Consider the following 15906-nt stretch of genomic DNA (forward strand, 5'->3'; position numbering starts at 1 on the left):
GCACTGTTTACTAAAACCAGCCGCCACAGAGACAGTTTCTTCCCCCAGGCTGTTTCTCTGTTGAACATTTAATAGAGTAGAGAACAACAGCATACAGATGTTGCAAATGCACCTTTTTATTAGATATGTGTATATTGTAAATATGTTTATTCTGTAATACAAAAACAAAACCAAAGAGCAAAGTGTGCCGGAGTCAAATTCCTTGTTTGTATGTATGAACTTAGCAATAAAGCTGATTCTGATTTATTATATAATGATTATATTTATTGTCTAAAGCCTCACGTCTGACTTTCTTAATGCAACACTGCCCCCTTGTGTTCATCCTGCTGCGGTAATCAATCAAACCACTGAATAATGGTTAAAAACAAGACTTGGAAAACGTTTTTGTGTTGGTTTAATCAGTAAATTATGTAATTTATAGTAAGCAGTAACTGAAGAATCAGCAGCTGATATCCACAGACAGTAAATATGAAGCAGAAGAGAAATCAGTAAACACACTGCTGCAGCTTTAAAGCTTTGTGTCAAACTGCAGTGAGATTAAAAAACAGAAACTGAGATAAAATGAATAATTCAGGTGCTATAAAGGCAGAGCACTGGAATGTGTTTCTATACAGACAGAATTAAGACAAAGGAGCCAAAATCATCTTTATTCAGTTGTTTCGTCAGAGTGAAGTCTTATAAGCTCATCAAATTTAGTGTTTCAGAGCTGAAATTTGCAAACATTCTTCTTTTTAACTTCCTCTACTGATCAGATTGTTCAGACGTTGTTCAGGTTTTTCATCGATGAATAATTTCAGATTAGGCTCTTATCTTAAAAAACTGGTTGCAACCTGAAGATGAATACCTGTTTTACTAAATAGAAATAAATCCTTTATAGTAGATCTAAAGTGTTTTCAATGACTACAGTTCAGATGTCCATTAATATATGCTCCGCAGTTTTAGGTAATGTTATTTTTTAATTTGTTTTTGTCTTTTCTGAAACATTTTCTGAAGAAAACTTGTGATGAAGACTTGATACGCTGTAAACATTTCAAAAGAAAACACATGGAGCTAAAACTATAATACAGAGATAAATACATATTCCAGCCCACCACTGGAGCTCCGCAGGGCAGAGTGTTCAGACTGAGGGGTTCACAATGCTGTCAAAGTTTTTAATCTTTATTCGGATCATCCCCTTCCTGTAACCTGCAACAGAATCAAGTGAGATAACATGATGACGATGAACAATAGCCTCTGATTCGGGAGAAACAAAGTTATCAGGTTTATCATCCTGTGATAAGAGCTCTTCACCTTTTCTGCTTCTGATGCACTTGTGGTAGCATATTTTGCGGAATTCGAAGTTGTTCTGGTTTCCTCCACAGCCACTGTAGGAAAACGTCTGGCATCTCTTGGTTTTGGGGTTGTACGCGAACCTCCTGAATGCACCACTACATGTTCCTGTCTCAATGGGGCTAAAGCAGATCTCTGAGGGGCTGAAGTCTGGAAAACACACACAGAGTCAGATTTACAGCTCCATCGGCATCACAGTAAAAATGTGTAAATAAAAAAAAAAAGAATTAAAAGAAGGTCAGATTTTATGAAAGTGCCATAATCCTACACCAAGAAACAAGAACAATCCACCCTTTCATTTGAGTCTATCTATTTAATTCTGATAAATAAATATATTGGTATCCCTAAAAATTATAATGGGGGTGGGAGGCTGCTGACCTCGACTGAGGACATTATCGGGCGCTGGAAGGAGTACTTCGAGGATCTCCTCAATCCTGCCATCATGCATTCTCTGGTGGAAACAGAGGCTGGGGACTCGGGGTTTGACTCTTTCATCACCCAGGCTGAAGTCACAGAGGTTTGTTAAAAAGCTCCACGGTGGCAAGGCTTCGGGGGTGGATGAGATCCGCCCTGAGTACCTCAAGTCTCTGGATGTTGTTGGGCTGTCATGGTTGATACGCCTCTTCAACATTGCGTGGTGGACGAGGACAGTGCCTCTGGACTTGCAGACTGGGGTGGTGGTCCCCCTTCATAAGAAGGGTGACCGGAGGGTGTGTTCCAACTACAGGGGGATCACACTCCTCAGCCTCCCTGGTAAGGCCTACACCAGGGTATTGGAGAGGAGAGTCCGGCCGATAGTCGAACCTCGGCTTCAGGAGGAACAGTGTGGTTTTCGTCCCGGCCGTGGAACACTGGACCAGCTCTATACCCTCTACAGGGTACTCGAGGGTTCATGGGAGTTTGTCCAACCGGTCCACATGTGTTTTGTGGACCTGGAGAAAGCATTCGACTGTGTCCCTCGTGATGCCCTGTGGGGGGTGCTCCAGGAGTATGGAATCGGGGGCCCTTTATTAGGTGCCATCCGGTCTCTGTACAAGTGGAGCAGGAGTTTGGCTCGCATTGCCGGCACTAAGTCGGACCTGTTCCCGGTGCATGTTGGACTCCGGCAGAACTGCTCTTTGTCACCGGTCCTGTTCATAACTTTTATGGACAGGATTTCTAGGCGCAACCAAGGGCCGAAGGGGGTCTGGTTTGGGGACCAGAGGATTTCGTCTCTTCTTTTTGCAGATGACGTGGTTCTGCTGGCTTTCAGTCAGATTGAGCTTTTCAGCTACAAACACACCCGGCCTACTGTTGAGTACGGCGGAGGATGTGTTATGCTGTGGGTCTGTTTCTGGATGACATGAAGTCTTTGAAATATCAGGACATTTCAAATAAAAATTGTACCCTCCAACAGAAAAGTGAGAATGGGTCTTCCAGCAGGATGATGACCCAAACCATCAGCACAAAAATGGGTCAGCAGACAAAAATTCAACCGTCTTCCTTCTCATCACCTCAATCCCCAGACCTACATCGTGTAGAGGAGATGTGAGCTGAGCTGAAAACATTATGTAGGAGCAGATTCTGTCTGGTCTCTGCAGGCTTCAAAACTAACTCCTGTACCATGGTTCCCCACGAGGCTGTGTAAGCTGTCACCTCTGGTTAGATCATCTGGAAAAAATAATCACTGTTTTCTGCCAGGATCATCGGCACAGAGCAAAGAATGCTGGGAGATTTTTACAAAAGGCAAACAAAACAAAACAAAGTGTGGTGACTATCTGGGGAATGTGTTAAGCTCCCTTCTGGAAGGAGATATGGAGCAGCAAGAACAACCAAGAACATTTACAAGAATCTTTCACACCAAACATAAGAAAGTTGCTCAACTGTTGAACATTAATCAGATTTCAGTTCTGCTCTTTGTTTGTTCAGGACCTTGTTGATTTTGTGTCATTTGTGTTTTTTTGGGGGTTTTTTACCACCATGTGAAGCCAAGGGCAAATTTCCACATATCTGACCAATAAAGATTATTATTATTATTATTGTTGTTTCTACCTTTAGCTTAAGTTTTGTGTCTTTGTAGCTCAAGATTGACCCAGATTCTTTGATCAAGTCTCACTGCACTAGAAAACACACTAAAAATCAGCCATCTTTGCTTCTTCTCTGATCAGTTTTCCCAACCATGCAGATGGACAACATCTTCAGACCTCAATGCTGCCACCACACCTTCTTATGGTGGTTTCCTCAGGTAAACAGGTGTGTGCTACATTCAGTATTCCTTTACTGGCTTAAAGCTAAACATTTACTTTCATATTAGCAGAGAGAACTTTGTTCAACTTGTCTGGAGACCTTCACAAAATTTATGGTGACCTGAAAACCCTTTTTGTTTGTGCTCTTCTTGCTGACCCAGATCCACTCTGAGGTGATCCTGTGAACAATGACGGCTCTTATGTTGGCTGTTAATCTTTCCTCCTCCTCCAGAGTTACTTTTGGCCTCTTTGTTACCTCTCTGACTGATGCTCCTTTGGCCGGACCACGAGTCTTGAATCTTGGTAGTCTGCTCTGACAGCTTTGTTGTGGTAAAATATAACTCTCCATTTTATGAAACCGCTCCGCTCTGGGGGATGAAGAGTCTTTTATTTATTACCGGTCCTAAGACTGTATTTCTCCAGAACCTTGTTAAAGAGCTGTTTGTTCTATGTTGCTTCTTGCTAGATTTTTTTCTAAGACCTTGGGATGTGTTGATTACCTGGGCGTGCAATAAATGAGTCATTTTATAACTACTAAAGGGAATCAAAAGCACAAATGTTTGATTTACAGCATCGGAGCCAACTTTGTTTTTAGTAGGTTAGTAGGAAATATAACTCTGCAGCCTTCATCTGAATGAAAAGCAGAAACATAATTCAGTTGTCAAAGGGCTTTTAAGGACCAATCAGTCGACTTTCTGTGCAAATGATGTAGAGATGTTGGAAAAGGTCTCTAAACGGTCCTGCCACAGCTTTTTATTCAGGCTGGGGTCTGGACTTTGACTAGGCCATGAAAACTGCTGGATTCTTTACGTTTTCAGTCATTCTGTTGTAGATTTGCTGCTGTGTTTGGGATCGTTCATCTGTTGATGACCCAGTTCGGGCCAACCTTCAGTTGTTGGACTCTAGAATACTTTGGTCTAAATAGTATTTCTGGTCCAGTCAATCACTGCAAGGTACCCATCATCCTTCCACCACCGTGCTAGACAGTTGGTATGCTCTACTTTGGTCTCTGTCCAGAGGACATTGACCCAGACGTTTTGTCCTTCATTCAGATGCAGCTTTCAAACATAAGCCATATTTTATATTCTTTCTAGAGAGAACCAGCTTTCTCCTTCAACCCTTCCAAACAGCCAGACTGCTCTAGTGTTCTTCCATCCTGTCATGACCTTTGACCTACAACCTGCTGACTGAGGCTTGTAGAGTCTGAAATGGAGCTCTTGGGTTTTCTTCTCTGAGCTTCACGCTCTGACCTTGGCCTGAATCTGCTGGGACGTCCACTCCTGGGAAGAGTGGCATCTGTCTGAGAAGTTTTCCTTGAGGGAATAATCTTCGTCTCTGAAAATGATGGACTATACAGGTCCTTCTCAAAATATTAGCATATTGTGATAAAGTTCATTATTTTCCATAATGTAATGATGAAAATTTAACATTCATATATTTTAGATTCATTGCACATTAACTGAAATATTTCAGGTCTTTTATTGTCTTAATACAGATGATTTTGGCATACAGCTCATGAAAACCCAAAATTCCTATCTCACAAAATTAGCATATCATTAAAAGGGTCTCTAAACGAGCTATGAACCTAATCATCTGAATCAACGAGTTAACTCTAAACACCTGCAAAAGATTCCTGAGGCCTTTAAAACTCCCAGCCTGGTTCATCACTCAAAACCCCAATCATGGGTAAGACTGCCGACCTGACTGCTGTCCAGAAGGCCACTATTGACACCCTCAAGCAGGAGGGTAAGACACAGAAAGAAATTTCTGAATGAATAGGCTGTTCCCAGAGTGCTGTATCAAGGCACCTCAGTGGGAAGTCTGTGGGAAGGAAAAAGTGTGGCAGAAAACGCTGCACAACGAGAAGAGGTGACCGGACCCTGAGGAAGATTGTGGAGAAGGGCCGATTCCAGACCTTGGGGGACCTGCGGAAGCAGTGGACTGAGTCTGGAGTAGAAACATCCAGAGCCACCGTGCACAGGCGTGTGCAGGAAATGGGCTACAGGTGCCGCATTCCCCAGGTCAAGCCACTTTTGAACCAGAAACAGCGGCAGAAGCGCCTGACCTGGGCTACAGAGAAGCAGCACTGGACTGTTGCTCAGTGGTCCAAAGTACTTTTTTCGGATGAAAGCAAATTCTGCATGTCATTCAGAAATCAAGGTGCCAGAGTCTGGAGGAAGACTGGGGAGAAGGAAATGCCAAAATGCCAGAAGTCCAGTGTCAAGTACCCACAGTCAGTGATGGTCTGGGGTGCTGTGTCAGCTGCTGGTGTTGGTCCACTGTGTTTTATCAAGGGCAGGGTCAATGCAGCTAGCTATCAGGAGATTTTGGAGCACTTCATGCTTCCATCTGCTGAAAAGCTTTATGGAGATGAAGATTTCATTTTTCAGCACGACCTGGCACCTGCTCACAGTGCCAAAACCACTGGTAAATGGTTTACTGACCATGGTATCACTGTGCTCAATTGGCCTGCCAACTCTCCTGACCTGAACCCCATAGAGAATCTGTGGGATATTGTGAAGAGAACGTTGAGAGACTCAAGACCCAACACTCTGGATGAGCTAAAGGCCGCTATCGAAGCATCCTGGGCCTCCATAAGACCTCAGCAGTGCCACAGGCTGATTGCCTCCATGCCACGCCGCATTGAAGCAGTCATTTCTGCAAAAGGATTCCCGACCAAGTATTGAGTGCATAACTGTACATGATTATTTGAAGGTTGACGTTTTTTGTATTAAAAACACTTTTCTTTTATTGGTCGGATGAAATATGCTAATTTTGTGAGATAGGAATTTTGGGTTTTCATGAGCTGTATGCCACAATCATCCGTATTAAGACAATAAAAGACCTGAAATATTTCAGTTAGTGTGCAATGAATCTAAAATATATGAATGTTAAATTTTCATCATGACATTATGGAAAATAATGAACTTTATCACAATATGCTAATATTTTGAGAAGGACCTGTATAAGCAAGCAGGGTGTAATCTTGTATTCTCTTCATCCTTCTTTTTCTCCTCCACTCTTTCCTTCTTTTCTCCCCTTTTTCCCTTTTGCCCTTTTCTCTCTTTTACAAGCTTCTGTTTTTCTTTTCATTTCAGTCTCGTGTCCCGAAGAAGTTTATAATAAAGTTTCTTCTTGACCCTGCCCTTGATAAAACACAGTGGACCAACACCAGCAGCTGACACGGCACCCCAGACCATCACTGACTGTGGGTACTTGACACTGGACTTCTGGCATTTTGGCATTTCCTTCTCCCCAGTCTTCCTCCAGACTCTGGCACCTTGATTTCTGAACGACATGCAGAATTTGCTTTCATCCGAAAAAAGTACTTTGGACCACTGAGCAACAGTCCAGTGCTGCTTCTCTGTAGCCCAGGTCAGGTGTTTCTGCCGCTGTTTCTGGTTCAAAAGTGGCTTGACCTGGGGAATACGGCACCTGTAGCCCATTTCCTGCACACGCCTGTGAACGGTGGCTGTGGATGTTTCTACTCCAGACTCAGTCCACTGCTTCCGCAGGTCCCCCAAGGTCTGGAATCGGCCCTTCTCCACAATCTTCCTCAGGGTCCGGTCACCTCTTCTCATTGTGCAGCGTTTTCTGCCACACTTTTTTCTTCCCACAGACTTTCCACTGAGGTGCCTTGATACAGCACTCTGGGAACAGCCTATTCGTTCAGAAATGTCTTTCTGTGTCTTACCCTCTTGCTTGAGGGTGTCAATAGTGGCCTTCTGGACAGCAGTCAGGTCGGCAGTCTTACCCATGATTGGGGTTTTGAGTGATGAACCAGGCTGGGAGTTTTAAAGGCCTCAGGAATCTTTTGCAGGTGTTTAGAGTTAACTCGTTGATTCAGATGATTAGGTTCATAGCTCGTTTAGAGACCCTTTTAATGATATGCTAATTTTGTGAGATAGGAATTTTGGGTTTTCATGAGCTGTATGCCAAAATCATCCGTATTAAGACAATAAAAGACCTGAAATATTTCAGTTAGTGTGCAATGAATCTAAAATATATGAATGTTAAATTTTCATCATGACATTATGGAAAATAATGAACTTTATCACAATATGCTAATATTTTGAGAAGGACCTGTACATAGAAACTAAAACTGCTCCTGCACCATTTAGCCACAAGGTGTCACTCTTTTACTTCTGGATGGATGTGACTCCACCTGATCTTTAGCTTATGTTATCTCCTGCTTATGTTTCAATCATTGTGGTTTTAAATTTAATATCAGCGTGGCAAACTTAAGCATTGATTATAGAAACAAAATTACAGCCAAGTATTTTACAACAACATTAATACTAAGAGTAAAATATTGGAGATCTCAGCATGGATGAAATAACAACCACGAGCTGAAACAGTGGAAGCCAGGCTCACCTGAATCTTACTCTCATAATATTTTCTGACAAGAGTGAAATTGAATTTTGTGAGTAATAACTCTTGCCGTGTGGAAGGAGCCGGAGCTGGTTTCACCTGTGCTCTCCAGCTGCGACACCAAACAGCCTTGAAAGGTGACAGCAGGGAAATATGCTCCCTCACAGCTAATATCAAGAAAATTGATGAGGAGCTCTTTGTGGAAAACTGAATGATGCTCTCTGTTTCTGCCCTTTGCTCCTCTTAACATTGCAGTCCTACAAGCTGTCCACCATCTATGCATCACTGCACCGTGACGTTTAGTTCATGTTTTAAAACACTTCAGCCAGGACATGGCACTGTCAAGAATAAGCTCTCTGTGAGTAGGGTTTGAGCTTTTTCCATGACTCTGTTAGGAAGTAATGCATTTATGTCTCCTGGTCTGCCTGAATTTATTTCAGGCAGACCAGTTTTTCATTATAATTATAATGTTTGTGATAAATAAAATTATGCACAGGCATAGAAAGTATCTATACCTTGTAGCCCGTTTCAACAATAAAGAATGAAGTAAATGTTGTGTTGACATTGCTAAAGGTTTAATGAATGTTGACACCTGACCTACAGTGAAATTTTCCTACCGTCTCACCAACATTTGTTTGTCTAATCGTTCATTTAACCTTCACTTTTTCCGTCTGCCAAATGTTTGAGGAACACTGGCTTAAGGTTCCAGCTACTTTGCAATAAACTTTAGTTAACGTTCTCAGGATGTTGCCCTAACCTTTGACGGAAACCCTCTAGTAATTTCCACTCACCCTCAGCCTTCGTCAAGAGCAAAAATCTGCTGCTCCCAAAAGTGTGCCTGTTTCATAGCCTGGTTCTGCTCATGCAACCTTGTCCGTCTTGTACCGAAACGCAGACGGCTTTATGCACATAAAGTTGCCAATAGTTTACCACTGAAGAAGTAATAAAATGTGTTTGAACAGTCTACCCTTTTCACTATATTCCAGTACAGAGTGAGATGGCCATGTTGTTGCTGTGTTGCCATTTCCAGCTGTAGTTTTTCACTCACTATGGTCCAATAGGGGTTTGTTGTGGTTTGTGCATCTATTAAAATAGACCATAAAGCACTGAAGCCTGAACTCACAAAGCATGTCAATATTAGAGTTGTCATTACACTCATGTTAGCAAAGCAATGCTAACACCCACAGCTAATTATTATGAATTTTAAAGCTCACTGAAAATGTCAAAAGCACATTATTTTCATGCATGTCTTGACTGTTAAGGAAGCAGAAAAACAGCATTTAAAACATTTGCTACCGGGTCCAAACGGTGAAGAAGCCATGTTTCTTTTTTATTTCAGCCTCAAAGTGAGCTGTTCTTCTGCCAAACTGTAAATAATATTGTCAGATTTGAGATATGTCTTAGCTTTTTATCGCTAGCAGTGATTGTTTTCGGATAATGAAGACGTTGAGTAAATCTAATTAATGTTAAGGATATTTACTTTGGTGCAGAACTAGGAGAATCTTATAAGTCTTTGGATTTTAAACCACCTCCTCCATCAAGGAACCTGTAGCACATTGTTCTCTCTGTCTTCTGGATGTTTGTGTCATAACTATTTACTTCAACACAATGTAGACTGATGACTTTATTCAGGTGTTTTTAGCACAAATAATAAGGCATCCCATCAATGGATTTAAACATTCATTCTCATCTATGCTGCTGGAGATTATTGAATTTAGGGCAGAAAGTATGAAATACTTTGGCAGGTACTATTGATAGTTCAGTTTAGGTAGATGGAGAGTGATTGACTGAGTGAACATTTCAGATCGCTCTATTTATAATATAATCTCATGCTCTGTTGGTCATGGCTGCAACAGGAACTCAGAACCTTTCTTCTGTATCTTTATAAAGTACAGATTCATTCATACAGATGGACCAAAAGACTTTCATGCCTACCCGTCACCAGCAGGTATCAGAAATCTTTATTATTTGGATGTCAAACATTCTGGGATATCAAACAACAGTAAACCTAAACTTTCAGACAACTTAGTTAAAAACTCTGAAATGTAACCGACTCAAATTTACAATTTAAAGGATTTGCTTTGAGTCAAATTAAAACCAAAAGACATACACGTTTTTAAGTCCAAGTCAAGTCTCTAATGAATGTTAAACTGAACTTTGTCTTATTGAATGTATGTCATCTAGTCAGCCTGTAACAAGTTATGAATTCAAATCATTATTCTGAGGCCTAATTTAACTCTTTAAATGTTTATTTATATCTTTTTCAGATCGTTCAACGTAGAGCGAGGGAAAACACCTACTTTTCAGCTGCTGTGCATTAGTTTTAAAATTAATGAGGCATTGTATTTTCCTCTCTAGAAATATAAATATGCATTTATAATTTAACTAAATGTTCTTTGAAAATTGAATTTCTGAGGTACAGGACCTTTTTTTGTTTTGAAGTGTCTTTGTAATTAGACTTTTTTTACATAGTTTAGTTGGAGAGACATCTGTGTTCTTTAATAGGAAAATATGAACAATAATCATTTACTTAAATGAGTTATCTGCTCTAATTACATGACATGATGACTGCTGGAGACTCGAGTGCCAGACATTTAGTCCAAGTCGAGCCTCAAGTCTTTAAAGTTGAGACTTAACTGCAGAATAAGCTGCAGACAGGGATCTCCATCAGGTAGTTGTTACCATGACAACCTTTCATGATAAATGAATCAGATGCGGACGGTTATTACAGCATGACAAACGATTCCTGGCTGATGGTGACCGACCCGATGAAGGTTTGAAGACATCAAATATTAACTATAGTCTGACCCTTGTCTGTTATTCTGTTTAAATAATCATAAAGAAACATTTTCTTACCATTTTGTTTTTGATTGGAGACATTTAGCTGCACCTGAGGTTCACTCACAGTCAGCTCCTCTGCAAAATAAACACAAATTAATGGATCAACAAATATCTGAGATTTCTGTTCTATTCAGACATTTTCAAGATGTTAATTTCTGTGTAAAAAGGACATAAATGTAACACAAGGATAACCTAATAACAGCCTATTTGAGTGTTTGGTAGTTCTGCATCGTAAAGCTTGTACTAGGGGGAATTAAATTACTAAACATTGGGAAAGATTTACAGTCGGTGTTCTTTGTGAACGTGCTAGTAGGATGTGCTGAGAAGAGTTTAGTTGGCAGGATGGGGGGCTTAAACTTCCAAAGAGTCGCTATTTGTTTCTTTGTTGATTCAGCAGATGCTAAATCAGGCGCCACTTTACGGTGCTGCTGAAGCGTCTCTTAACACGTACTGAGCTGAACTCAGAGGAGGAAGAGTGCAGATCCCTCCTTAAACCTTAATAAACTGATGTGGGGAAATATCTACCATCATCTGCTGAAAACAGTGTTCTGACAAGAAGAATTTACAGATTTAATTCGCAGTGATAAGTTACATCATAAAACGCAAAGATGTTGTGTTTGTACCTCACCTCATTCAATGTGTATTTTATGAGGTAACCTTTGTAAAATTCAATTACAGCCTTATTTACAGTCTTAAAAGTAAGCCCTTAATTTATTTGCAGTAGTCGCTGCAGGAGGCAGATATTACACAACTAGAAAACAAGCAGTTGAAGGTTATTCCAATGTTCTGTTGAATAAATTCATTTGAAGGGTTGGAAAAAAAATAAAATGCACTAGGATAAGATATTACTTCATGATCTTATTTAAGGGGATATGAAAGATAACCTGAAGTCTCTAATTAGGAGTCATGCTAGTTTTAACCACAATGACCACTGAACAACTTTTTGAACAGCCACAATGAACCTCATCTGTAGAACAAGCGAGCAGCATTAACATATTTCTGATACACAACTAAATGCTAATTTGTCTGTTTAAACTAAACAAGGGAATTTTTTTTATTTAAACCAATTACTAAGTAATGACAGACCAGGTGCTAAGCTAAAAGCTAAGCTAAACGGCAAGCTAAAGCAGTAGCTAAGCTAAATGCTAAGCTAATCATTCTGTAGTTGATTTATTTGAGCGCCCCATCTTAAATCAATCCTGTGTTTCTGAGTGGTCTTAAATGCAGCATCCTCTTGATCTTTGGGTACTGGGTTATGGTTTTCATTTGTCTTCGTTTGTCTTCCCACCATTTGTTTGTTGTTTATTTATGTCTTCTGAGCCATAATCATGAAAATGACAAGAAATCAAGCCTTGAAATGTTTCACTCTGTGTCATGAATCTATATAAAATGAGTTTCACTTTCTGAAACGAGTGACGAAAAAATATTGAACTTTTTCATTGTAGTTTCTTGAGATGTACTGTACCGACTTAGTCTGAAACCTTAAACATCCTGATCACATTGATTGTTTTAAAGTGTCACGAATAAAAAACACCTGCAGCTTACATTCACCCATTAGTAGGTCTACATCAGGACTCTGCAGAGACTCTCCATTGACCCATCCCTACATAAGGTCTACGTGTAGCCTAAACGTTGAAATTAGGACCTATCACTAAACAAAATGTTAAATTCATTCAAACATTTTGAGTCTTTAATATTACCTGTTGTAATGGTTGGTTGGACCATGATGGGTTTCCTGACAGACATCACATGGACTTCTGTAGCAGCTGTAAGTTCATCTTTAAAAACAAAAAGGAGACTTTATGGTTGTTTCTGCTCAGAACATTGTGCAGAGACAGCATATTTTTACCAGATTTTAGCATTCCTCACATCAAATTTTCTCAGGCTGGCGTTGAAGCGGAAAGCCTGAAATTGTCTTTTAAAAAAGTCAAAATGTCCAAGACTAATAGATTTCTACATAGAACAGGCTGAAATAGTTACAGTCAAGCAACTTGCTTCTTTTATTGCCTGACAATTTCAGTTTCCAAATTACTTCTGCCTTATGCCTCTAAGTTAAGCATAATTGAGTCCGCTTCGGTCAGTTAAAATGATCTAAAGCAAAGTGAAAAGTGATTTCATGCTTAGCTGAAAATTCATCAAAAAGTTAATTATCTGAGGTTGAACTGTTTTGATTGTGCTGCTTGTCTAAAATGCTGTCAATGTGCTTGAGGTAAAGGAGAGAATTAAAGTTTTTAATTTCCATTCTGCAGCTTGACCTGCAGAGCTGAGATGTAGATTAGAAACCATGTGTAAACATATGCATGACTCATGGTGGAGGCCCTAATGATGCTGTGTTGACAGCTGGGTGTGGCCCAGGCCTACCTTGGTTCTGACATCTCCTCTGGCACTGGTCCATGCTCCTGAAGTTGTTGGCATTGCCAAAGCAGCCGCCGTAATAGAAATGCTTGCACTGCTGAATCTCGCTGTCAAAGAAGAAGCGTTTCATCAGACCTCGGCAGGGACCCGGAGCCTCTGGTAAATGACACGGGTTCTTGTCGTCTAAGAAAAAGAACGAAAACAAGGTCGTTAACAGTAGCCTGTCACAAAGGGACATTAGGGATATCTTCTGATTCCTTTAACTGGACCCATGAGTAACCTCAAAGATAATAACACTAAATTATTTTAGGTCCAACAAAGTGCTGAAAACTAGGCATTCAGCAGATGATCAATGAATGATCTCTCAGGTCCTTTGGGTCAGGGCTATGTTGTTTTTTTTTTTTTCCTATTTAGTGAAAATATTTCAAACCAGATATTAAAAAAATCAACACAACATTTCTTTCTCACAGTGTGATTTTAAATCAGACAAAAACTCCTCTGCATTTTAGGTCAGTTATGAATGGCTGATTGTTTTCTATTTACTTAATGCCAGGGCAATAAAGAGGGGCACAGAATTTTTCAATCTGTCTTTAGATTCAAATTATTTAAAGCTTCTCACAAGAGTTTGCTGGGATTTTGGCCCATTCCTCCTGACAGAACTGGTGTAACTGGGTCAGAGTTGTAGGCCACCTTGCTCACAAAAATATTTTCTCTGGGACTGAGATCAGGACTTTGTGATGGCTACTCCAAAACTTGGACTGTGCTGTCCTCAGACCACTTTGTAAATAATTTGGTGGTATGCTTTGGGTCATTTTCACTTAGGAAGACCCATCAGTGCACCGAGCTTGAACTTCCTGGCTCATGTCTTCAGATGTTGCTTCAGTATTTCCATATAATGTTCTTGCCTCATGATTCCACCCATTCTGTGAAGTGCAGCAGTCACTCCTGCAGCAAACACCCCTCCCACATGACACTACCATCTCCCTACCTCACAGCTGAGAAGTTCTCAGGCCTGCAAGCTTCCCTGTTTTATGTGAAAATGTAATGGTGGTCATTATGTCCAACCAGTTCAGTTTCATCAGACCACAGGACATGTCTACAAAAATTTAAGTGTTTGTCTCTGAGTGCAAACTCTAATCTGGCTTTTTATGTTATAGTTGGAGTAATGGTTCTTCCCCCCAGAGTGGCCTTTCGGCGCATGTAGGTACCAGCAATGTTTCACTGTGAATAACGAGACTTTCTTACCAGCTTCACCATCTTCACAAGGTCTTTTGCATTCATGCTGGGATTGGTTCACACATTTCCACACAAAAACCCACTTATCTTGGGACAAAGAACCTGTCTCCTTACTGAACCATATGATATTTGGACATTCTCTTTCAGTATATACTGAAATATAATAATCTGAGCAGATAAAAGTGGCTCCTTTATACCCAAGGATTACCCAGACTCGTGGAGGTCCACAGTTCTCTTCCTGATATCTTGGCTGATGATTTTTCCATGATGTCACACAAGGAAGCAGAGTGTTTGCCTTAAAATACATCCACAGGCGTGGCTCCTTTTAACTCAAACATTGGGAATGAGCCTATCAGAATCTAACAAAACCATGACATCATCCTCTGGCCTTTCCCAAACTGTTTAAAGAAGGAGTGATCTTAGTGTGAGCTTTGAAATGAAGAAAAGCAATAAAACATTGTCTAAAAAAATAATCTCTTGTTATCATGACATTTGGCGAGTAGAAATAATTTTGTTAATCCTGAAACACCACACGTTTCGCCTGATTTAATGTCACACAGTGAAAACAGTTTATGTGTCTTTAAGCAGTTTATGTTGAAAACTGGTTTGCTGCTGTTTTAGGGCTGGCATTTCTCTTGGACCACAGAACAGCAGACTGTGATCCATCAACTAAGAGGCCAGCAAAAGAAGTCACCTTCTGCCAAAGCATCAGTGTCTCTGTGTGCCAACATCCAGGAATGTATCACAGCTGTGCACCTTCTGTTTGCATATCTGTGTAACGGCCACAGTCCGCCGAGGGGCGACCACGATTAAAACGTTATCGTAAAATCAGAATGCATTTCATGAGGTGACTTTGGCTCAACGCACTGGGCAAACAGATGTGTGAGAAGACTGCAGCATCGCGGTCTTTCTCCAGAGAAATGCAGGGGAAGATGATTCAGAACATGTTATCTGTTTAAACTGTGAAGGTGGACGAGGTGTGTGAATGAAGAATTATCTGTCAGCTTTTTGCTAACGCTGGGTGTGAATCACAGAAGACATCAGTCCAGGTAGTTTTTGCAGCTCAACAAAGAGAGCCTCAGTCAGATAATGAATCAGCATTGAGGTCAAGTCCAGATTATTTCTATATTGACAGAAAACAACATTTTGAATATGATCTGCAGAAAATCAGTTGACAGTTGAGATTTTAAGATGAAGCAGAATAAATGTATCCCCAACAGACCTTCTCATTCCTTTCCTACTGCTGGAGATGATTTCCTCCTTCATCATGCTCTGAAAAGATTTGATTTATATGTGGGAGCCTGAACAGGTCCCCACATAACAAAAGCAAAAAATGTTGGCAAATTGGATGAAGTTAGCGTGTTAGATTAACAGTGGTCACTGGGGGACGAAATATCTACTCTAATAAACACAATAAGGCTGAAAATCTGTCATCTCCATGATTCCCCTGAAATTAACTCACTTATTTTCTATCATGTTATTTCTTTGGTGTTTTTATGGATCAGTTGGATGGGACAGAAACCACAGATTCAACCTGCGAGAACAGAAA

The 15906-nt window shown here is 40.5% G+C and overlaps 1 protein-coding gene across 1 annotated transcript in view; it reads right to left on the reverse strand.

Moving 5' to 3' along the window:
• Window positions 1–377: 377 nt before the first annotated feature.
• Window positions 378–15906, reverse strand: part of LOC124870970 (tissue factor pathway inhibitor-like) — a 38129-nt gene continuing 22600 nt past the window's right edge. The window contains exons 3-7 of the mRNA XM_047369876.1: window positions 13128–13304; window positions 12467–12544; window positions 10782–10841; window positions 1291–1479; window positions 378–1185 (exon numbers count right to left, since the gene is read on the reverse strand). Of these exons, the coding sequence (XP_047225832.1) occupies window positions 1118–1185; window positions 1291–1479; window positions 10782–10841; window positions 12467–12544; window positions 13128–13304 (572 nt within the window). The 3' untranslated portion in view covers window positions 378–1117. The remainder of the gene's footprint in view (window positions 1186–1290; window positions 1480–10781; window positions 10842–12466; window positions 12545–13127; window positions 13305–15906) is intronic.

The sequence above is a fragment of the Girardinichthys multiradiatus genome, chromosome 7, assembly GCF_021462225.1.
Source record: "Girardinichthys multiradiatus isolate DD_20200921_A chromosome 7, DD_fGirMul_XY1, whole genome shotgun sequence".
Taxonomy (NCBI): domain Eukaryota; kingdom Metazoa; phylum Chordata; class Actinopteri; order Cyprinodontiformes; family Goodeidae; genus Girardinichthys; species Girardinichthys multiradiatus.